Here is a 24,250-nt window from a genome sequence, read left to right as displayed (position 1 = left end):
AGAGAGTGGCTTCTTCCTGTTAACTGGGTAAGAATCACACATTTAAAAAAGAAGGAAGAATCAGTTGCTATCTCAGCATGAATCCTAGGCGTATTTTACTTTGGGGGTATATCCATCAGTGGGTGTTTAATCAGAAATACTTATCCAAAAAGGTAAGTCTTCCACATGATTTAGAATTTTCTATCTCTGAGGCTTTGGACCTCTTAGAGATAAGGATACATCTCATATCTTTCCATATTTCTCTTTGGGGCAGGGATGGCGAGGCTGGCTAACACCTCTTTCTTTTCTTCTAGAAGGAAAAAAAACAAGGAAAACATTGTTTCAGACTTTTCTGACACCCAAACCAAGAAAACACACTTTTTTATACAGTACTAGCTGAAGATAACAAAAATTAGAGCCTCAAAGAGCAACCCAGAGCTCACCTTTATACTTTTACACTTGTGTGTGTGTTAAGTATAAAATAATGACGTTTGGACAAAGGAGTTTTGTAGTTATTTATTTTAAAGTTACAGTACTTAAAAACTCCTTGGCAATAAATAGCTTGGCTGTCTCAAGTCCTGCTTCCCAGTAGGAGCTCCGGGCGAGCCTGGCCCGGGCAGTGAGGTCGGGCAACCCGGCCGTCAGAACTCATCGATCTTCCTCTGCAGGTACTTGAGCATGGAGTCCATGCCCTGAGCCGAGCCCCAGATCTTCTTCAGCACCTCGCACTCCCGCTCGTTGGCCTGCTCCAGCTCCAGCCTCATGTTGCAGCGCACAAGGGCCTTGGATTCCTCGAGCACCTGCGCCAGACGACAAGCAGGGAGTGAGTGGGGACTGTGGCTCCAAGCGCTGGTGCCTCGCAGCCCCTACGCTTCTGGAAGCAGATACCAGACCCGAGGCGGCACCTGGCAAGAGGAGGGCCAAGCGGCTTCTGCTAATGCATGCCAGGCCTGACGAGCGTGCGACACACATTTCACCCACTGTGGGTGCGGGGCAAACTCTCGACTTCAAAGGGCTGTTAAGCTATTTCTTGACAGCCATGCTCTCCACACCCTGGGCCTGCCCTGGCAGCAAGACCAGCTTTGGGCCTGCGCTAGCTTTGCAGGAACCCCACCGGTGATGCCCACCCCTGGGAGGCTCGCTGGGAAAGCCCACCGAGGGGACTTCTAACCAGAACTTACTCTCTGTAATGGGTTGCTGCGATGTCTGGGACAGCTTACACGGGAGCTGTGTCAGTTAACAGGAAATAACGTTTCACCCTCTCATTTGCTAAACGCACTTTCGTAAGTGCTGGACACACGCCAACAAAACACAAACCTACGTTCACTGAGGGGAGAAAACGCGTGGAGAAGTGCAAGGCTTTGGAAACGGTCAAGAATTTAGCAAGAATGCTCTTTGTACACCTCCACGGGACGTTTCTCTGCGCCTACGTCTAACTGTGCTCCCTTGGCTCCTGGCTCTGCGTGCACCCTGCAGAGAAAGGGCGGAACAGGAGCTGGACGTACGACGGGGTTGCAGGAGGCGAGCTCCTTGATGCGGACCATGACTTCCTGGGTGAAGGTCCCAGGCCAGAACACCTGGGAGACCAGCCCTTTGCCGCACGCCTCCTGTGCCGTTAGCTTCCGCCCGCTGAGCAGCATTTCATTCGCCTGGAAGAAAGAAGAGCAGAGCCCGTGTGAGCCGCGGGGAGAGGTGGCAGGGAGACCCAGCCTGGAAACTCTGCTCCGAGTTCAGACGGTGCCCAAGGGTGAAGCAAGCACCGTGGGGAGTGGCCCACTGGCCGGGGACTCTTATGGAACCTAAGAGTCTCATGTAGAGCAGAACCACACAGACTAACCAAGAAATCTAAGGTCCATCTGCTGTAGATCTGAAGCTGCAGCGACGGGCGGGCCTGGGTCAGGGGGGGCAGGGAGCCGAGCTGAGGCGGCAGGGGGTGCCCACCATGTGAGGAGCAGCTGATGCAGCAGGGCCTTGGGCGGCACCAGGCAGAGGCCCTCCGGGGGCGATGAGGGGCAGGTGTGGCCGCCCCTCCCGAGGACACATCTCTCCTCGCAGCTCTAGGCGTGGTGGGTCCCATGGGCCTCAGATCCATGACCACTGCCCCTGGCCACAGGCAGCAACCAGTGTTGTCCTGCCTCACCAGGACGGCCCCTGAGGCCCACGGGGGGCAGCCAGGTGGGGGGAGATGGAGCGTCCGTTTCCTGCCCCTTTTTTCACCTACTAATTTTAACGTCTGGTGGGGCTTCCTGCCTGAGGCAGGGATCCTGTTGAGGCCTCCTGTGTCTTTCCCAGGCGGGGGAAGGCGAGTTCTGAACCCAGAGGAGCGGCCCTGCACACAGGCCGGAGGTGGAGCCGCCCAGCTGCTCGAGGCCATCAGGACAGCCGCCAGACCCCCAGGGACTCTGTCAAAGGGCAAAGCTGGAGCCTGCGCTCAGCAACGAGACACAAAGCCACCAGCTGCTCTGGCCCATGGCAGGCGAGGGTGCCCGGAGCTCCCGGGTGGGCGGGGGCTGCCTCACAGTTTGGCTTCTCCACGCCCACCTCCTCCCCAGTGACTGCTTCTGTAGCCCCCCACCCGCCTCAGCCTCCTGCCCTGGTTGTAGGAGCAAGGACCACAACACATCCTTTCCAGAGATCCAGAGCTACAGCCCGGACTCCTGGTGTGGTGGGTTATGCAGCAGAGCAATTCTGCCCCTGAGGCGTCCTTCAGAAGTGCAGCTACCAGGCTATCAGGTCAACGCCCTTTCCACTGCAAACTCAGGTTGGTTTGGGTTACAGACCAGGTATCCACCACTGGGGAGGGTCAGTGTTAATTATGCAGGCATGGAGGCACCTCACCAAACGGCGTCAATACACATGCTATGAACCAAACATGACAACTTCCCACGGGTTCATGAATGAGGACAAGAGCTGACCGACTCGAGTGTTTGATGGGAACTGCCCCCAGAGCGACACCTGTCTACAGTTAGGAGAAGCGGTAACCGAGGACAGGTCCCAGGACGACGTGTTGAGAAGGGGTACTCACAGATGCTCCTCCCATAATCTTCGGGAACATGACAGTGGAACAGCCGTCTGGACTCTGCCCAAAGGTGGTGTAGGGCGTCTGGAACCACGCCTTTTCATTGGCCCAGACCACATCGCAGAGAGGCAGGATGGATGCGCCTAGCCCAATGGCCGGGCCATTCACGGCTACGATAATAGGCTTCTTGAACTGAATGAAGGTGTTCACGAAGTTTCTAAAACAGAAAACAAATGGGGGATTACTCAAAACACTGCATATTTGAGCAACAGAAAGAAATCTACGTGTATGGAATTCAGTACATCAGGACGTGAAGGCCGTGCGCGTTGACCGTTAACGGGCTGACGGCCAGTTACGTAACTGACGGCCTTCTGGCTGCGAAGGGCCCTGGCTTGTACCGCTGTGCTGCAAAGGCTGAGCAGCGCCCTGGAGGCTGGACAGGCAGCTGTGGCTACAGGACCCATGTGAATTCCCAGGGAGCGGCACAGCAGAGGGTGCTCTCAGCTTGGGCTCCAGGAACCCCGTCTTTCCCTGATGACAGGGAGGAGCCCAGGAAACCTGAAAGGCTGCAGACCAGTCCAGCAGCTCTCCTGCAGGAAAGAGGGCGTGGGGCCACACGGCCAGCCTGGGATGGGGCAGCAGCCTCAGGGCCTGGGTCTGGACTTGGTCTGTGATTTCAGTCAGCTCACTGATGAACTGAAGACATGGATATTCCTGAGTTTATATGGACAGGATGGAGCGACTCAGACACAGAGCCGAGACGCTCAGAGGCTGGTGCAAGACTCAAGACCCAACAGAGCACCCCGAGCCCGACACATGTCTGCACAGCACCTCCCACCATTAGTGACGACCATCGAGCAGGCCTCCCAGGGGGCCTGGGTTCCCCCACACAGGGGGCGAGGGGTCTCACAGCCCAGACAATGCCGCTGGTCTCTGTTTTAAGATCAGGCTGGAAAGCTGGGCTGCTCTTCAGTTTAGGGCCGGCTGGTGCAGCCTCCTCCCCACGCTGGAATCTTAACTACGTTCAGAGGCTGCGTCTTGTGAAGACTGAACACAGTGAAGGAAAGGACAAACACGCTGGAAATGAATACAAGATAATTCCTTCAAGGCCATCTGAGCCTTGAAGGCTCAGAAGGACAGAATTCCAGATTCTAAACCCTACAGCCCCAGCTGCAGTACCAAAGGTAACAGTCTGGGTGCTGGTCCCGACAATTCAGCAATTTAATCTGTTCAGATGGGCTCTGAAAGTCACAACTTAGCATGCGGTCTCCCCTCCTCTGCAAACGCAGGCATGAGGGGCCATGGATTTCTGGCAGGAGGAGGTGTAGGGGGGTGGGTGGGTGTGTATACAGTGGGGAGAGGGGGCCTCCGTGTTTGGCAGCTGCACACCTCACTCAGGGGACTGTTCTCCAAGGCGTCTGCAGTCAGCCCACTCAGGGTCCCCGGAGGTTGGGAGGATTGAGAATTAACTCACGCCAATGAATGAGAGCGTGGGGTCCTGTCAGGAAGATCACCCTGGGATTCAAGAACACAAAGAGAGCCAGATAACCTCTAAAATAGGTCCTTGAAATAATCCCAGACCATCTCCATGAAGCTGTTCAGTTCTGCCACCTTCTGAGGATCAATGAACCGTGACGGAAATGCATCATCTATGCTCAGTTACAGACGACTGTCGACAAAGTAACCGCCAAGCAGTCTCCCAGACATTTTCCCCAAGTGGCCCCGCATTCAGCTGCTGTGAACGGGGCAAAGTGGAGATGGTTCTAATACTGACAACTGGAAGCCACGGACAGGGATGGCAGCCTCACAAGAAAGAGGGGATCAAACCAGCGTAACAATAGAGAGACCCTAGAGAGCAATGGTAGAATCTTAGACCGCAAGGAGATCCAACCAGTCCATCCTTAAGGAAATCAGTCCTGAATATTCATTGGAAGGACTGATGCTGAAGTGGAAACTCCCAATACTTTGGCTACCTGATGCAGAGAGCCGACTCGCTGGAAAAGACCCTGATGCTGGGAAAGATTGAGGGAGGGAGGAGAAGGGGACGACAGAGGATGAGATGGTTGGATGGCATCACCGACTCAATGGACATGAGTTTGAGTAAACTCTGGGAGTTGGTGATGGACAGGGAGGCCTGGCGTGCTGCAGGCCATGCGGTCGCAGAGAGTTGGACACGACTGAGCGACTGAAGTGACTGACAGAGAAATGGTAAAGGGAAGGGATACTCCATGCAGCACTAATCCTTCTCATGCTGTATGTTCGGAGAAATGTTTGGAGCTGAACTTTTCCCCCTAAGAAGATGAGTTTTCTTTTTTCTCTTTGCTTGGGATGATAGCCTTCTCTACACCTGGGGCCCCTCCCGGGAGCAGCATGAGCAGACCAGCCTGCCCGGGAGTGGACACCATTGCCCCTCCTCAGAGGACGCGACCGCCCCGTGCCGAGGACTCTGAGATGCCAGAGCGAGCACAGTCCGCAGAGAAATCAGTTTCATGTTAGAAACAAACAAAAGCTGCCAGATAGACGCTCACACAACTGCTCTTCTGCTCAGCAGAAACACGAGGGCTCAGCCCCGCGCTGCCGGAGGTGGGAGGCGGGAGCTGCCTGGGCCCCGGATGCTCGGGACCGTCTGTCTGCTGCTTTGGGGGGCGTAATGCAAGCGTATTTTAAACCTTAAAATAAAAACGCATGAGCATTCAGATGTGCCCCATACAACACACTGAATTTAAACTTCCGTTTCCTCTCAACTGAGTGAAAGGCTATGCTGGGAACAGTGGGAAGGAAAGAGATTATATTTGCCACAAAGTTAGCTTAAAAAGTGAAAGTGAAAGTGAAGTCGCTCTTTGCGACCCCATGGACTGTAGCCTACCAGGCTCCTTGGTCCATGGGATTTTCCAGGCGTGAATACTCTGGATTGCCGTTCCCTTCTCCAGAGGATCTTCCCGACCCAGGGATCGAACCTGGGTCTCCTGCATTGCAGGCAGATTCTTTACTGTTTGAGCTACAGGGAAGACCTTTAAAGCTTAAAAAGACCAGTCAACAAAATCGAAGTTCTATCCATTCTTTTGGAGAATATCTGCCATCCCAGACCTCACCAAAAAGTTTAAAAACAACCTACAAATGGTAAGCCTCAGAAACGCTTTGGGGAAACAGGAACTGAGCTATCCAGGGCCAGTCTCGCCCTCTCTCAGCCGAGCTCCCCTGCACGAGTGCATCTGGGCCAGGACTGAAGGCGACAAGGGCAGGGTCAAGGGCTCATTTCCTCACGGGCTCTGCTCCCTCCTCAAGCCTCAGCTCCTCCTGGTTCCGCGGACTCCAAAAGTCTAATGCTATAAACCGATCGCTAATAACTTTATCACTCGTGTGCTGAATATTTTTATCACAGTTAATCTGCAAACTGGTTACCACCACCAATCCCAGCCAGGGTTAGCCCCACAGACACATGAGAAGCTCACAGTCTGTGCCTGACCTTTCTATTTCCTACCTTCCTTTTGGAAACTCAGCGGTGCTGTTCTGTGCCCAAAGAGTTAAGGAATTTGAGGCAGGACACCACAGAAACAAACAAGCAAAAAATATACACAGTAATAGCTTTGTGTGTATAAGCCAACTTTACACACAAAACATGAATTTCAGTGCAAATGAGCCAAGATAAAGGTTAAGTCGATCCGGTGTGACTATTTTTCAGATCCTGCATTAACAGAACTTCACATCAACAAAACACATCATTTAGAGAAAAACTGAGTGGATTTTCCTAAAGCAAGATTTGGCATTTCCCTAGAAGACCAATTCAGCTTTTTGTGGGGCATCCTGGAGTCTCAGAAATGGAGTGGGTCGTTGAAAAAAACAAGCATTTAAAGCACCTGGGGTTCAACACACGAGATGGCTGCTGATTTTTCTTCCTCAGCTCTGTCTGATCCCAACAATACAAGCCTGTGCCACGGTCAAGGGCAACCCCGCCCGGGGTGGGGTGGGGGAGGCGTGGGGGGCCTCAGAGAGCCATGTACGGCGGGACGGGGGGCCTGAACTGAGGTAGAGAAACCAGCTCCCAAATCACACTATCAGGTGGAAATTCACTGTGATCTTACGGAAAACATGCAGCCACCACCTGAGGCATGAGTGTTGGTATTTTAAAAAGAACATTCAGTTCAGTCGCTCAGTCGTGTCTGACTCTTTGTGACCCCCATGGACTGCAGCATGCCAGGCTTTCCTGTCCCATCACCAACTCCTGGAGTTTACTCAAACTCATGTCATTAAGTTGGACCCTTCTTGTGTGACATTATAGAACTAGCGTGTCATAAAGCCTAGTTGGTTGATTCTGGAGTTGACCAAATGTAAGTTATCACATGAAGGAGGGGGCATCTGTGCTGCAGGCCCTGAACACACATGGTGGATACTCCAGCCATGTGCTGCCCTGGGCTCTCCCCCAGACCCTACCCCCCTCCAACACGTGCTGGGCTCGAGCCAGCCTTGACATCGGCTACCTGCTTGAGGCAAGCTGCCCACAGAACAGACAGATGTGTTAACTCTTGCTAGCAGCGGGTCTCAGGGGAGGAGACCCGTCACGGGGTCTGGTTCACGCCGGTGATCTTGTGGACCAGGGTGCGTACCTGATGGCCTTGGCCATCTTCCGGAAAGGAGACCCTCACTCCTTTCATCACTTATTTCAGGGGAGGAGACCCCCACCAGCAGGGTCCGGCTCACACCGGCCGTCTCACGGAGCGGAGTGCTTACCTGATGGCCTCGGCCATCCTGGCGCTCTCCCTCTTGCGGTCGTCCGTCAGGCGCCGGATGAAGTAGATGAAGTCCAGGCCGCAGCAGAAGACGCTGCCCACAGCGCTCAGCAGCACCAGCTTGCTGTCGTCGGCCGCGGCCGTGCTCAGAGCGCTCTGCAGCTCCTTCATCACCTGAAAGGCACCCAAGAGTGTCTGCTCACCGCACCATCCCGACTCGATTCACTGGAAGCGGGTTCACGGCCTGACACTGCTTCCCACATCTACCGAGTGGCTCGCGATTTCCTTCTTTTCTGAAGCTGGGGGTGGGGAACAGTGGGGACCGAGTGTCGTCACAGAGCCCGTCGGGAACGCAGTGTAACTCGGGGGACGTGCGCATCTGAGTCGCTAAGCAGTGCTGTCCCCGTGGCTCCTGGCGGGCAAGTTCTGTTCTATCCTCTTGGCATTTCTGCAGTTTGGACAGCAGGTGGCACATGCCACCAGTGCAAAGAAGCGGCTGGTCTGGTGCTGCTTCGTTTTTTGACACAAGCCTCCCATTCTTGGGACAAAAACCTCAAGTTTGGCGCCAAGTGCGGTAAGAGGAAATCCAGCATGGAGGTGTTTTCGGGGCACCAGCCATTTACAACGGTCCCTACGAAGCACTTACAAACACCAGTGTTCTAATGAGGTGCCAGGGACCAGCGCGGACCTGGTGCGCCCTGACCACTGGCCGACACTGAGCTGAAAGCCTGACCTACCATCCACAGGTGGGAAACGAACTATCAGAACTTACAATTTTAAGCATGAAATAGCTCAGGTTCAAACACCTCTGATTTTAGATATGTCATAGAACTAAGCTTTTGAGCCTCTAGGAGCACCCGTCTCCCTCACCCCCTGGAAGCTACTTAACGACCAGCAATAACCGTGTAGGAATCACTGCAGCTGAAGCGCCACTCCATGTGGAGCTGGAGGCTGAAGGGAAGGAAGGTGGGGTGAGCTTCTGGAGGGCTGGACCCCGGGGGGCCTTAACCAAGCCTGAACCGAGAGCTCTGGGAGCACACACCTCCCACGTGATTCCAGGGAGGCCCACCCCCCGATCTGGGCGGGCGAGGGGCTCTTGGCCAGGAGGTGGGGGCTCAGGGCACCCTGCACCTCCCTGCTCGTAGCTGGACCCGGCCCTGGGCGGGCAGGCGGGGGAGAAGGGCCCAGGGGAGCGGGGGCTTGGCCTGCGGGCCCGGAGACAGCGGCCCCGTGGCCCCTGCGGCAGCGCTCACCTCTGGGTTGAGCGAGTTGTTCTCGGACGACTTGGTGGACAGCAGGATGTGGGTGAAGCCGTCCTGCTTCCGGACCACGATGTCCCGGTACCTGTAGGCGCTCTCCGTCTGCCGCACGCTGAAGCGCAGCCGCTTGTCAAAGGGCTGGTCTCGCCTGTCATCGATGAACTTCCTCTTCCCGGCCGTCACGCCCGTGACCGACGTCTGCAGGGTGGTGGTCCCGTTGGCCGTCAGCGCGTCCATGAACGGGGAGGTGCCTGTAGGGGCCCAGGAGCACAGCGGTGAGCACCCATCCCCAGCCTGCCCTTGACTAGGGAGAAACGCCCATGACAGACCCAGGGATGACCGACAGTCCAAGAAGGTTAGAGACCAGAACCTCTGCAGAGTCTGCTTTCAAAGGTGTCTGCTGTCCTCACATGTCTGACAAGGAGCTTGCCCTCAGCCTTCCCTCCCAACAAAGAAAGATGGGAAGGAACAAGCTGGGGGGAAGCTGCAGGACTTGAGACTTTTGAAGAACGGAACTCAACAAGAACAGCTCTTGTGAAGATCACATGTCCTGGGCGTGAGAAGTTGAAAGAAAAAAGGAAATGGATTCAAAGAAATATTACTAGGGCCAAGGCCGTCTGGCACTGAGCCGAGACTGCTTCCGGGTGAGGGTCCACTCGGACAGACACGTGAAGCAGCCCCTGGCTTCTGCAGGCCCGCGGCCCCTGGGCTGCTTCCACGGGAGGTCTGGGCCTCCGTCCACAGTCCTGGTTCTGCCGCGTTTTCAAAGAGCCTCCTAGGCGGCTGGAGACAGCATCCCCGCCTGCCACCCGGAAGGCCCGTCCCGCTGAGACTCCTCGCTCCCAGTACAGGGGGCCCAGGCTCGACCCCTGGCCAGAGAACGAGCGCCCACACACTGCAGACAAGACCCGGCACAGCCAAAGGGGTAATTTTTGAAAAAGGAGTTCAAACGTTAAGGCAAACAGTTATCCTCCTCCTGGTGTGAACTGTCTGAATATCATCTAACCTAGTAATAAATGTACAGAGCCTCTGGGTGGAGGAACGAAGGGAAAGAGACCTAAGAAAACTGGATGAGGCTTTACTAACGCAGTGAGAGAGAAGTTCTTGGAGAAGAACATTATGAGCTACAAGTCAAATATTTCCCGTGACGTGAAAGAAGACAAGCTGGAGCCGCTGGAGGATTGGGGAGTGGACATTCAGAAGTCAGATCATCTCCCTGCTAAAACAGGCAGACTTGCATTCAGTTGGTGGAACTGGAGATTTCTGAAGTTAAAAGCAGATTCACTCTGGGGAAAATCTGGGAGCGGTAATACATACACAGTACAAGACTAAAAGCGCATGGCAAAAGGCCTCCCCCCGTCAGCCTGGGACCCATCACCACCCCGGTCATGGAGTCTGGTTTCCAGGTCTCCTCAGAGACAGGCTCTACCCACTGCAGCACATACTGCACGACGCTTCCCTCTCACCCGCCGCCGACAGACCCGCACAGGGACGTTCGAGGCCCAGCGGCCTGCCTCGCTCGCCTTCACCAGACAGCGTCTCAGGCGCTGTCGTCCATCACCAGCTCAGTCTCCCTGCCCTTTTCTAAGGCTGCTCGGTGGTCCCCTGAACGGATGGTCTGTAATGCTGTTCACCAGCGACCCTCTGATGTTACCGCTGAAGCTGCAGCACATACCCCGGGCTGTGCTGTTCCTTCCAACGTGCCAGCAAACCTGCAGGGTCAGCTGCTGATGGACTCGGAAGGGGAGTATTTCTAACGGAAGAGCGTTTGACCAGCGGTCACCAGCGAGGGGGCACTGCTGGGTCTTCTGAGGAAGCCCTCAGGTGCCCTTCCTGTTTCTTTTAACCTTCAGGCTATCCTGCACTTGTTACAATGCAGTTTTAAGGTGCTGGGGGCGAGGTGACGGAAGGGAGGTGAGTGGACTGGTGGAGGTGCCATGCCACCCAGAGGGGCGGGAGCCCGTGGCTCACCCGAGCAGGGGGGACAGCAGCCAGGCTGTCAGGACCCGAGCTGTTAACTGGCACGGGGCCGGCCCTCCCACCCTGACCTGCTCCTCACGTCTCCAAGGGCCCCCCGGAGACCCCTGTCCACAGAGGCGGAACTTCCAGGCTACGGGTCCACCAGCCTGGACACGCGAGCTTGGCGGCAAGCTCTGCACCACTGAGGCGGCAGGTCCTGCGGAGCTCTCCGTGGTTCTGCATGTTCAGACATGGACTCCTGCTGGCTCGTGTGACCAGCCCTGCTGAACTGGCCTTCACTTCCCTGTTGACACTCTGCTGGCTCTTGGTGGACATCACGGGCCCTGCAATCTCCCAGGGGCTCGAGCCCCACCCCCACCCCAGGGACCCTCCGCTGCCCACCCCTGGGGCCTCGTGACTGTGCCCTCTTTGGGTGGAGAAGTGCTCACAGCAGGGCTGACCTTGGGCGCACAGGCACCAGCCTGGGGCCACCTCCCTCCTGACGTCTGTGCCCGTCCCACGCTCCCCTGGGGCCTCTGGACTCGCTTTTCCCTCTGTCTGGAACGTTCTGGGCCTGGAGCTCTGACAGCTGCTTTCTTCTGCTCATCTCAACGGCAGCTGCAACGCCGCCTCCTCTTGGACCCACGTCCATGGCCCCTCCTGGCACCATCCACGTGCCGGCGGCCCATTCTGGTTTCTTCAGTCCTCACCCCAGCTCTGTTTGTCTCATCTGACTTTTACTAACAAATCGTGGCTGGATGCCGCCAAGCTCCTGAAGGCAGGTCCCCTCTATCGAGCTCACTGACACACCCCCAGCGCTCAGAACACGTGGTCACCATTGACCAAACAAATGAGGGGAGGGAACCCTGACACCCCTCAGCCCAGCCCCCTCCGCTCCGAGTGGAGGGTCAGAGGGCCACCTGGCCTCAGGACAAGCGGGGACTGGAAAGCCGCACTGCAGAGCAGAAGCCATGGCTCAGGACTCAGCGAAGAGGCAGACGCCGAGACCCAGGGCAAAGCTGCTCCCACGGCAGAGACCATGCGACACAGGCGCAGCTCGCCTCAGGCCTGAGCCCCGCCTGACGGACACGCAGGAGCTAACCGTTCCTGGGGGGCGGGCGCCGAGACCACCAGCCGCTTTCCTCGCAGGCACTGGCGTGAAGTCCAGCCAGGAAAACCCACGTTTTAGTACCGCCCCGAAACAAGTTTTATTTTAGAACGTCCTAAGAGCAAAAAAGATACACTTAAACAGGTACTGCTGACCTGTTAAAATTCACTGCTACAGAAAGTATATTTCTAAAATGAAACGTGCTTCCAACCATAAGAGAATCAGTCTCTGGATTTCCTCACTGGCCCACGAGACCCAGAAAATGGAACAAAACCCACCACACGACCGGTTCAGAGCGGACTCCGGGCAGCGAGGACCATGTTTGCCAGCGTGAAGGAGGCGGACACGGTGAGCCTGCGACTCACCAGCCATCTGCCTGGAGGCTGCGTCCATGCTACGGGCAAGGGCTGACCTGGGCGCACAGATGGGAGGCAAGGCGGCCCAGGAGGCTGGAAGAGGAGGGCCTGGGCGTCTCGGACAGCCGCAGCCATCCCTCTCTGTGATCTAAAGCCAGAGTCAGCAAGAGAGTCGACAGACTCCTCAGCCCTCCTTTACAGAGTCTGACTTTTCAAAACACTGTTATCCACACTCTCACTGAACCCAGTCCTATTTAACAATATAAAAGCTTATTATTTTATTCAGATTATATAATCTGCATGCTGAATTCATTGAGAGAAAACTTTTCAAGTAAACATGGAACTAAGGGGTAGACAGGCTTTAAACCTTCTCACTGCTGGCTTCCACAACACGTGCAAGGAGCCCTTTATCCATCAGTCACTGCACACGGCTCTCCTCCAGCTCCTTCCGTCACGGTCCCGGCCCACGGGGGCCTCCAGATTCACGGTTCCCAGGCTGGCTCTGGGTGTCTTCACAGGGCGCGCTGACACACAGCAGGTGCTGCAACGCGACTGGTACGTCAGGAGCCATCTGAGCACCTGTGCGCCCGACGCCCAGCGTGAGAAAGCTTGGGCTGCGCCTCCTGGTCCCAACTTAGTGTGCACCGCCCCCAAGCTGAGCCCCCTGGGCCCTTGCCACCTCTGGGCCATAAGAACTGACTCCTCGGAGCAGGGGGGCACCCAGCACAGCCGGGACACACATTACAGATGAACACGCCACAGCGCTGAGTACATAGCACCGGGTCCACGCGCCTCCCGCCTTCTCAACAGCATCACCGGGGTCTCCCTCCCCCTGGCTGGTACCACCCTGGGAGGCGGGTGGCTGGAGGGGAGAGAAGGACACCTGTCCTGACTGTTACCTAGAGACGCGTGGGATCTCGGCTGCCCTGCACGTCCACATCTCATCCGGCACCCCAACCCTGCTCTATCTACCCCGCTTCCAGTCTTTCTCCTCTCGCCTGACTGTTACCTAGAGACGCGTGGGATCTCGGCTGCCCTGCACGTCCACATCTCATCCAGCACCCCAACCCTGCTCTATCTACCCCGCTTCCAGTCTTTCTCCTCTCGCTTGACCCCCATCAGCCTCCCCACTTCTCTGCCTTCTAGTTTGGAGAACTAGCTGTGTTAGCTGTAGTCAACTCATACACTCACTGCCTGTGTCCAACTCTAAGGCCACAACAGTGCACCTCCAACCTTTCATGAAAGTACCTCTCCTACAAAACGAGAAACTTTAAAACGTCAACTTAAATAAAAATGCCTCAGGTGAATAATCAGGTTTTTCTGTAAGCTGGGTCTCTCTCGTGTCTCTGACATCCCCCTCTTGGGAATCAATCAGGTACCACCACATGCTCCAGGATGCAGGCAGGACCACCTGCATCCCTGCTTCCTGAGATGCGCTGCAGCCACACTGAGCCCGGGCCAGGGGGCTCCGAAAGGTCGTACTGAGGAACCACGTGCATACAGCATCTGTATGCAATTAACTCATTATCTTTAAAGAGTAAAAGAACGCCAAAGGATGGGGTGCAAAAAAGCGGCTGTACTGTATGAAGCACACACAGAATTCCTTGAAATGACTAAACAGCTCACAAATGCCAGAGATACATGAAGGCAGGTAAATGGAAAACAGTGAAGTGATTTAGTTAAAAATCTACCGAGTACCAGAATTAAGACTCATTCTGAAAACCAACAGCAAAAACGACGCAAGCTGTGACTTCTTCAGCTGATGTTATTTTGTTTCTGGAGGGAATCAATCTAGGAATATTAAGTACGAAAAAGCCATGAGGAGGTTTAAAAAGATAAATACTGTCTTGCGAGAAAAAGCAGCAATTAATGAAGACTATGCGATTTTAAATAAATGTTAGCTAATTAAATTTCCTAAAACCTACACAGGATCAGCCTGATTAAACCCAAGATTCTGAACTGCGAGGTTCACAGTCGTGTGACACCTGACGTGAGAAGTGCAACACCCCTCCGTCCCCAGATTCTCAAACGGATTCACAGCAGCATCAGGGCGCAGCTTCAAAACCATGCTCCTGGGGCCATGCCCCACCACCTGCGGTTTCTGGGGTCCCTGGCGGGAAAGCAGTTCCCTTGCATGACTCTGACACCCACTGCCTGACCAGCACAAGTTCCGTCTTAATAGGACTCTCCGGGTCCCCAGAGGGAACGGCCTCGATCAGAGGACGGAGACCAGTCAGCAGGAATGGTTCCTCCCCATCAGAGGAGGGTCGTTAATGTCCAGATGACTGGAACAGACAAACAGGGAAATCAAGAGAGACCGACCATGTGACACAGACTGAGCAGTGAAGGACACGGACCAGAAGACTGCAGGGAGATGGGAGCTGCCGAAGTGTCAATCGGGGTCAGAGATGCAGAGAGCAGTCCACACGAGCGAGTGTGCTCCTCTCCATCAGCCATGGCAACCAGTGAACCAGAGGCAGCAGCAAAGTCTCGGGGTCGGGGAACCAGTGGGGAGTCTGGCAGCCCAGAGAAACGGCCACTTCACCGTGGCCCGATCAGAACTGCGCTCTCACGCTCACAGCTCAGTAGCCAAATGGTTATGTTTACAATTCTGAAACCGTTCGCAGTTCACGCCACGGAGGAGTGCAAACACCTCCAGGTCCGGAAGATGTCCACACCTGCCGTCAGATGGCTCCCGGTTCAGTGACGACTCCTCACTTTCCCCCATCCTTTTCAGAAAAGCAAGAGGGAGAAACGCCAGTCATCAATGGAAAGTGTCTCAAGAAGTCACGACGGGGAGGCGGAGGGGGACTACAGACATCGTGGGCCCGTCGGCACTCGGGGAACCGGGCGTCTCACTGAATCGGTTTCACAAGATGAAAACCGAGGTCCGGCGTTCAGCTGCCCTCCTGAGGTCACGGAGTCCCCATCCAGAAGGTCAGAGGGTGCCTGCAACTCCCCCCTGGACCTGCCTGTCCAGTGGAAAACCTTGGGGCTGTCTGTCACCTGGAACTCGTGCTGCCAGGCCAGGTATGGGGAAGGGGCAGTCTAAGCACTCAGAGAAACAGCTTCGGCTTAGCTTTGACACAAACACACACACAGATTTTTGTCTTAAATAAAACATTAGCAAACATAATTTGGAACATAATTTTTTATTATGGCAAAATCACACAACATTTACCATTTTAGTCACTTTTGAGCATACAGTTCAGTGGCACTCAGTACACCCACACTGATGGACAACCACCACCGCCCACCTCAGAACCCTCCGCTCCCCAAGGCGAGCCTGTGAGGCGCGGAACGCTCACCCCTCATTCTCCAGGCAACCATCCCCCTCCGTCCCGCGTCCATGAACATTATGGCTCTAGTCGCCTCACGCAGGCACAGTCGTTCCATATTTGTTCTTCTGTGTCTGACATGTTTCATTTAGCATAATATCTTCGAGGTGGATCCCTGCTGTAGCCTGTGTAAGAACATCATTCTTTTCTAAGGACGAAGAATACTCCATTCCAAAAACAAAAAAAAACACATTTTGTTTATTCAAGGATTCCCTGGTGGCTCAGAGAGTAGAGTCTGCCTGCAATGCGGGAGACCTGAGTTTGATCCCTGGATTGGGAAAATCCCCTGGAGAAGAAAATGGCAACCCACTCCAGTATTCTTGCCTGGAAAATCCCATGGATGGAGAAGTCTGGCAGACTACAGTCCAGAGGGTTGCAAAGAGTTGGACACAACTGAGCGACTTCACTTTCATTCCCCAATGGCTATCTGGGTTGCTTCCACGTTTTGGCTGTTGTGAATAATGCCGTTTGGACATTCGTATTCACGAGTGGACAAGTACCTGACCCTACGTCCGATTCTCTGGATGTTAACCTAGAAGTAGAATTAGTAATTCCATGGATTATATACAAATCTGTATCTGTTGACAGAAAAATAGACCATATGGTAATTCTATGTTTAATCTTATGAAGTTGTATTTAGTATTTTCCTAAATTAGCTAGACTGTGTTTAATTAGCAATTATAACCGAACTCTTGGAAAAGATCCAAGTCATGGACTGGACTGTAATGACTTCCACTTTCTCACTAAGTTTCTCTGATTTTCCTGGGATAGGGAAGCGGAGGAGACAAACGCTGGAAAGGTTACTACAATAAAACACAAACTGTACAAGCATCTGTAGCCGGTTTTGAGCTCTTGATTTAGAGACAAAATCCTCATAAGACACAGTATTTGTTTCCCTATGGCCAGGGCTCCCTTTCTCCCAGCCAGCCTTGCAGTCTGCAGGTACACAGGAGGCCGCTGCCTCCCTGCGGGTGGGATCTGGGCCTCGTCAGCCTGTGCATCCGGTCCTGAGCGCCAGCCTCGCGGTCAGAGACAGAATCTGCTGGTGACATTCTCACAGGAGGAGAGTAAAAGGAACCTGAAGACTTCTGTTCTCTGGAATGAAACACTCTGGTCAGCAATGGCACCATCAGTCCAGTTTAGTTCAGTCACTCAGCTTTCTTCACAGTCCAACTCTCACATCCATACACGACCACTGGAAAAACCATAACCTCAAAGGTCCATAGACTAGATGGACCTTTGCTGGCAAAGTAATATCTCTGCTTTTCAATATGCTATCTAGGTTGGTCATAACTTTCCTTCCGAGGAGTAAGCGTCTTTTAATTTCATGGCTGCAGTCTCCATGTGCAGTGATTTTGGAGCCCAAAAAAATAAAGTCTGCCGCTGCTTCCACTGTTTCCCCATCTATTTCCCATGAAGTGATAGGACCGGATGCCATGATCTTAGTTTTCTGAATGTTGAGCTTTAAGCCAACTTTTTCACTCTCCTCTTTCAATAGGCTTTTTAGTTCCTCTTCACTTTCTGCCATAAGGGTGGTGTCATCTGCATATCTGAGGTTATTGATATTTCTCCCGGCAATCTTGATTCCAGCTTGTGCTTCTTCCAGCCAGCGTTTCTCATGATGTGCTCTGCACAGAAGTTAAATAAGCGGGGTGACAATATACAGCCTTGACATACTCCTTTTCCCATTTGGAACCAGTCTGTTGTTCCATGTCCAGTTCTAACTGTTGCTTCCTGACCTGCATATAGGTTTTTCAAGAGGCAGGTCAGGTGGTCTGGTATTCCCATCTCTTTCAGAATTTTTTCACATTTTATTGTGATCCACACAGTCAAAGGCTTTGGCATAGTCAATAAAGTAGAAATAGATGTTTTTCCCAAACTCGCTTGCTTTTTCGATGATCCAGCAGATGTTGGCAATTTGATCTCTGGTTCCTCTGCCTTTTCTAAAACCAGCTTGAACATCTGGAAGTTCACGGTTCACGCGTTGCTGAATGTCACCATAAACTCTGCAAACATCTACGATTAGTTCAGGTCACAACCGGAGACACAGAGAGTCCGTGCTGTGTTCAGAGGTTTCCTGGCACAAAGGTCAGTCCTCTGCAGCCTGTCTTGTGCAGAAGAGCCTGCTGCTGGCTCCAATCTTCCCTGGGGGTTCAGCTGAGTTGCCCAGAGGGCACTCATCCCTCAGGGGACTTGGGTTCCTGGATCCAGAGAAGCAGGGAGCCCTCAGTGATCAGAGGGAATCTGAGCATCGTTTTTACTCAGCTCAGCAGAAATGGCAGTCGCGTGTGCCAAAGCTGTCGGCAGCAGCGTCTCAGACTGAGGGCTGGAGACCCTCACTGGGGAAGTGCGCTCTCTGAACAGGCTGGTGGGAAACTTTCACGCAGGGAGTCAAATCTTAATTACAGATGCAAACTCAAGCTATTTAGTTTAGTTTTACTTATGAAAAAGTAAAATAAAAAGGAAAAACTACCACCAATATAAATTTTACCATTCTAAATACACGTATCAGGGTAAGTGCCTAAAGTGAATCCAGTAAGACTGGTGATGCTTTAAATGCAATGCCCCTTAGTTTCTCACTAAAAGCTTCCAGTGTAAGTCATATGCTGGTGAGAAAAAAGCTTAGCAAAAATCTTTATGCTATGTCACTTTAAAGTTTCAAAAAAGGAACAGAAAATGAGCAGACCCACACTCTTTAGTCCTGAAATAAAGGATTCTGAAGAAAAACAACTACAAGAAGGATAACAGCTACCTACACACTGTGCGTCTTCAGCAGTGGAATCTTACTGTTCATCTTACCTACGAAAATTTTATTTCTTGCACAAACAATCCTACCTTATTTGACACAGGACTGAATTCGCGCAACACTTTTCTTTACAAAATCTGCCTTGACTTTTAGAACCAGCTTTTGCAACTACTGCTTCAGTAAGAGAAGTAAGGAATCAATTATAATCTTGATTTCCTTGTTTAATAGTGCCTGCCCAATAATTTTAAATCCTACATATTAAAGGAAGACATACTTGTGGTCAGATATATGTAGAGTACAACCCAGGCTGTACTCCAGGTAACATTAGCTCAGTCTGCATTTACTGCGTTCGGTACATTCCTGGCTAAAACGCTCAGCGCCGATTTCCTAGTGCTGGTGCAGGGGTGCCTCACAGAGGCCAAGACCGCAACACCCCTTCCTGGATCACACCATCACCCAGAGCGAGGCTCACAAGGTCAAGGCGTTTGTGATATTCACAGGGAGGCCTACTTCAGCCTTCCACCTGCAAAGCCAACAGCTAGGGACCAGGGGTGAACTCCGGTCATTGGGACTTTCCGTGCTGTCCGCGCGCTCCGTTGCAGCCTGGGTCTTGCGAATCACGCGTCAGAGGACAACAGAGCAGCACCATCTCGTGTAAAGAGACGCTGCTCAGTTGTGTCCAACTCTTGGTGACCCCACGGACTATACAGTCCACGGAATTCTCCAGGCCAGAATACTGGGGTGGGTGGCCTTTCCCTTCTCGGGGGATCTTCCCAACCCAGGGATCGAACCCAGGTCTCTGACGTTGCAGGCGGATTCGCTGGTAAAGAATCTGCCTGCAATACGGGAGACCTGGGTTCTTCGTGTGAAATGACTTTCTCCCAACCCCCACCTCATCTCTGAATTAGCAACAGCTTAAATCAGAAGAGCACCTGCACCAACTTCAACTGTGTTCTCAGCTACCACGACTCGAGGTTCGCAGCTCAGTGTGTGTCTAGACCTCGATGGGCAGGAGAGACCAGTAAAGCCACAAAGGAAAAGCTGCTGAACGCACAACTCGCCCTCAGCAAGGTGAAGCCGGGCGACAGCACCGCGGGAAGCCGAGGCCCTGCACCTGCTCAGCAGGAGCGGAGCACAGACTTCGCTCTGGGCTTCCTGGAGGCCAGGTCAAGGCTGGAAACCCCAGTGAAAGATGACTCTAAATGAGAAATGCACTGCTTAAGTCGATGACCTGGTACTTCTAAGACCCAAGAGAAGTCCCTCCCTGAGGGTCTTTGAAAGATCAAGAAACACACACACACACGCTCAGGCTCCCCAAACCAGAAGGAACAAGAGACAACAAAGGCTAAGAGACAGCACACAGAGGAAGGAAAGTGCGAGTCGCGCAGGTGTGTCTGACTCTCTGAGACCCCACGGGCCCCACGGCCCACGGAATTCTCTAGGCCAGAACACTGGGGTGGGTGGCCTTTCCCTTCTCCGGGGATCTTCCCAACCCAGGGATCGGATCCAGGTCTGCCACACTACAGGCAGCTGAGCCACCAGGGAAGACCAAGAATACTGGAGTGGGTAGCCGATCCCTTCTCCAGGGGATCTTCCTGACCCAGGAGTCCAACCAGGTCCCCTGCACTGCAGGCGGATTCTTTGCCAGCTGAGCTCTCAGGGCAGCCAAGTCCACGGGGTCACAGAAAGCCGGACATGACCGAGCACACAACAGAGTGGACCGCACACTCAGTGGCCCCCCCCCCGAGTGCACCAAGGTGGCTCTCCCCACGCTCCCCCCACACACGAGGGTTTTCCTCCTTGAACAGACTCCAACACGGAGCCTCAGACGCAGAGCTGATCCAGGCAGAGCGGAGGGGTGGGGATGTGCCGGCCCCTCGTTGGCCCCCAGACCCGCCTGGCATGGACGTGGGGCTGGACCACCACCGCAGAGACACTGAGTGTCCCTGAACTTAGGACACTCTGTGAGAAAATGAGAAGGTATGGTTTTATTTTAAAAGGAAACAGGTGGTGAGGACTTGATGCCTGTCCTCAGAGCTCAGCCGCTGGGCTAGGGTGACCACCCGGGGGAAGGGGAGGGTCACACGGGTCACAGGGTAGGCCTGGGGCCAGAGACGGCCACCCCGGGCTCATCACCAGCCCTTCCAGACAAGCTCTAATTGCACTTTCAGGGAGTTTTCAGACCATGAGAACGAGGTAAAAATTCAACCCACAGGGAACTTTCAGGAAGCATTCCTTGTGACGCTCACTCAGGATTCAGCTTTTTAGTCAAGATTTATCTCATGAGGACCTAAAAGAAATTTGCTCATAGGAACACAGAATATCTTTAACGTTCAAAACATCTGGTGTGAAGAATCACCTCCCGGGAAAAGGGTAAAGTACGTTGTCTGTACTGAAAACACATCACCCACCCAGTGACCCCACTCCAGGGATTTAACCAAGAACACTGAAAACATGTCCATGCAAGAGCACGCACACACGTGTTCACAGCAGCGTTATGTGCAGGAGCTAAACAAGGGAGTGACCCAGACGTCCATCAACAATGTGGAATATTCACGCTATGGAGTATTATCCTGCCGAAAAAGGAATGAGGCGTCCACTTAACCACTGTAACACGGATGAACTCTGAAAACACGCCAAACAAAAGAACACAGAAAATCCACACAGTTGATTTCATTTACATGAACTGTCTAGAACAGGGAAACCCACTGAGCGGAGAGCGAGTTACTAGTCGCCAGGGGCTGGGAGGAGCGTGGACAGGGGCGGGATTCCAATAGGCTAATCTCCTTCTGAAGCTAAGACAATGTTGAGGATCGGAACAGCAGCTAGGCTGCATAACATGAGGATGTGTTTAATAAAATCTGAAGTACAGCACTTTCAGAGCACGCATTTTACGGTATGTGATCTCTATCTCATTTTTCCAAACACAAAAAAATTACCTATTCAAATAACAGAACCTCAATAGATAGTTGTTGATACAACTTATATGTTTACATTCAAATTACATAAGGTACTGTAAGATTAAAAACAGTGAAATCTGAAGTCAGATTACTGTTCCAAGAGGGGACATTACAGGTCAATGCCAATAGTAAGTCAGGATCTTACATCTATAATATTATTTAGTAAAGCAAATGCAACCGTGTACGAACAGCATAAAGTATCATAGCCAAGCTGAGTTAATTCTAGGAACTCGAGGCTGACTTGGTGTTTAGGGGGAGGGGATGAGGAAGGAGCAGAACCCAGAGTAACTGACCCGTTTAAAGGAACAAATGGGAAAGAAAAATCTCAACAGATGTAGGCAATGCAATATTAACTTGTGATAAAACACTGCTGGAAATAGAGCGAACCTTTTAACTAACTACGGACCCAATTCTGAACTCCACCGTATCCACGCCCTTTGCCGTCCCTGGGTCTCCCGCTGTGGACTGGTGGACTCTTGTAGCCTCGAAGCTGGAACAGAGACCCGAGGGGCTGTGGACAGGAGCTTGCCCCTCTGTGTCCTGGATACTGCCACGAGAATGAGACCAGATCAGCCGGAGGAGAAGAGGCCCAAGCTGCTGCCCCCGGAGGTTCTGGCTGAGGCCGTTCAAGGCCCAACAAGGATTTTCAGTTTCACTCTCATCTGAAGTGGCTGCAGGCTGGGCTCCCGAGTCAGACCGCCTTGAGCCCTTCCTGGCTCCCCCGCTCACTGGCAGCCGCCCCACACGGCGACCGTGGGATCAGGCAACCGACACGCGTGAAGCACCTACCCAGGCCCTGACGTGCATCCCGCACACACTGGAGACACGCTACTCTTACTGCACACACAGCACTGCAGTGCTCCTTTCAACCCGCCTTTGGACCTAACTGCTGTTTCTCATCTCCTCAGCTGTGTTTCAGTAACAAACATGTCCATCTTCTATAAGCCTAGAATGAGGAAAGAGAGTCACTTTCAAGACTGTGGCTGTAGTTTTTAAACTGAGGTAACACCAGTTTACAACGTTGTAAGTTTCACGTGCACAGTGTTATCACCCGCCTTCTGCGCGCCCTGCAGCGCGCTCGCCAGCGGGGCCCGTCGTGTCCGTCTGTCCCACGCCGCTGCCCGTCTGCCACTCCTGCCCTCCTCCACCTCCCTTCCCGTCTGGTAATCAGCACCCTGTTCTATGTTGTCCGTTCATTCACACACACACACACACATTACATACGAATGACATCATATAGTACTTGTCTCTCTTCATCTGTTTCATTTAGCACAATACCTTCTAAGTTCATGTTGTCTCAAATGGCAAGATTAGATTTTTAATGGCTTAGTATTCCTTTGTGTGAGTGTGAGCGTGTGTGTTTATGCCTCACATCTTCTTTATCCATTCATCTGCTGATGGGCACTTCGGTTGCTTCCACACCTTGGCTCCTGTAAACGCTACAACGAACACAGCGGTACATGTCTCTGACTTAGTGCCTTCACATTCTTTGGGTAAATACCCAGAAGTAGCACAGACGGATCACAGCTCTGTTTTTATTTCTGAGAAACCTCCACACTGTTCTCTACAGCAGCCGCACTGGTTCACATTCCCACCGGAAGTGCAGGAGGGTTCCCTTTTCTCCAACCCTCACCAACACGTGTTACTTCTTACCTCTTTGGTAACAGCCTTTCTAATGGGCATGAGGTACTACCCCATTGGGGTTCTGATTTGCATTTCCCTAGTAATTAGTGATGTTGAACATCACTTCATGTATCACTATTTTTATTCTTGGATTACACCTTTAAAAATCACGGTTGAATTCAACACTAATATGTTCCTATTTAAAAATAAGTCAGATCTAAGAGAAGAGGTCCCAGGAAACGTTCAGCACCTCCCTGTCTTGTGGCTCCTGGACAGGCAGCTGAACGCACACCTGGAGGGAGCCCTGTCAAGATCACAAACGCCCACCCAGCCACCCCGAGGTCCTCAGATCGCACGTAATGGCCTCATGACGATGGCTAAGCAGTGTGCCCGACATAACTCTACAGCAAACAGCCTTGATGATGAAACCTGGATCAGCACAAAGAACAGCAAGCAGAACATGAAAACAAGAACTTCAATGATGCCGTTTATAACAACATCCAAAAGTATTAAAAGAGAATCCAAAGGAATCAGCTAATGAAAGACACGTAAGGTCTCTACTCACAAGACTACAGAACACGTGTGCCGACTGTAAATACGCCAATCTCCCCTAAATGACCAGTGACCGCAACCTCAGCTCAGACCCCAGGAGGGCTCTGTTCTCCTGGGGAGTGGAAGCCTAAAGCTGACCCTACCCTGGACGTGGACATGGACAGGGCCAAGAGTGACCAGGACCCTCCTGAACAAGGACACGGGGGAGGACTTCCTCTACCAGACGCCAAGACCTCAAGACACTGCAGTTAAGACAACGTGGGACCGGCTGCAGGACGAGAGAACAGACTAGAAGCCTGGAGACGGACCTGCAGGGACAGCCCCGGGTGTAGCCAGAGGTGCTTATGCATCAAGGGTGACAGTGTACAGAGCCTGACAGCTACATGTCCTCCAAGGCAGAGAGCCCTAAACACGAAAGCTTCTAGAAGACAGCGTAAGACAGCGGGTCTGGAGACAAGGAAAAGATTTAACAGCACAGAAAGCAACAGAAGAAATGGATAAACTGGAGTACATAACATTAAGAACTCTTGTTCATCTAAACACCATCAGAGAACTTAAGAACTCGTCCGCAGATTGGAAAAGGCCCACATCACAGCCCCCACAGAGGCCTGTCTCAGGTGCTGT

The 24,250-nt window shown here is 52.9% G+C and overlaps 1 protein-coding gene across 4 annotated transcripts in view; it reads right to left on the bottom strand.

Annotated features, from left to right (window-relative positions):
• Nucleotides 1–480: 480 nt before the first annotated feature.
• The window catches only part of CDYL (chromodomain Y like), a 100,115-nt gene continuing 76,345 nt past the window's right edge, over nucleotides 481–24,250 (bottom strand). For all 4 annotated transcript variants that reach the window (XM_055570504.1, XM_055570505.1, XM_055570507.1 and 1 more), the window contains exons 3-7: nucleotides 8,979–9,235; nucleotides 7,727–7,899; nucleotides 3,005–3,215; nucleotides 1,485–1,628; nucleotides 481–779 (exon numbers count right to left, since the gene is read on the bottom strand). In XM_055570504.1, the coding sequence (XP_055426479.1) occupies nucleotides 621–779; nucleotides 1,485–1,628; nucleotides 3,005–3,215; nucleotides 7,727–7,899; nucleotides 8,979–9,235 (944 nt within the window). In that variant the 3' untranslated portion in view covers nucleotides 481–620. The remainder of the gene's footprint in view (nucleotides 780–1,484; nucleotides 1,629–3,004; nucleotides 3,216–7,726; nucleotides 7,900–8,978; nucleotides 9,236–24,250) is intronic.

This window comes from Bubalus kerabau, chromosome 3 (genome assembly GCF_029407905.1).
Source record: "Bubalus kerabau isolate K-KA32 ecotype Philippines breed swamp buffalo chromosome 3, PCC_UOA_SB_1v2, whole genome shotgun sequence".
NCBI classification, from domain to species: domain Eukaryota; kingdom Metazoa; phylum Chordata; class Mammalia; order Artiodactyla; family Bovidae; genus Bubalus; species Bubalus kerabau.
The sequence above is the reverse complement of the archived record's forward strand: the minus strand, read 5'-3'. Positions and strand labels throughout refer to the sequence as shown.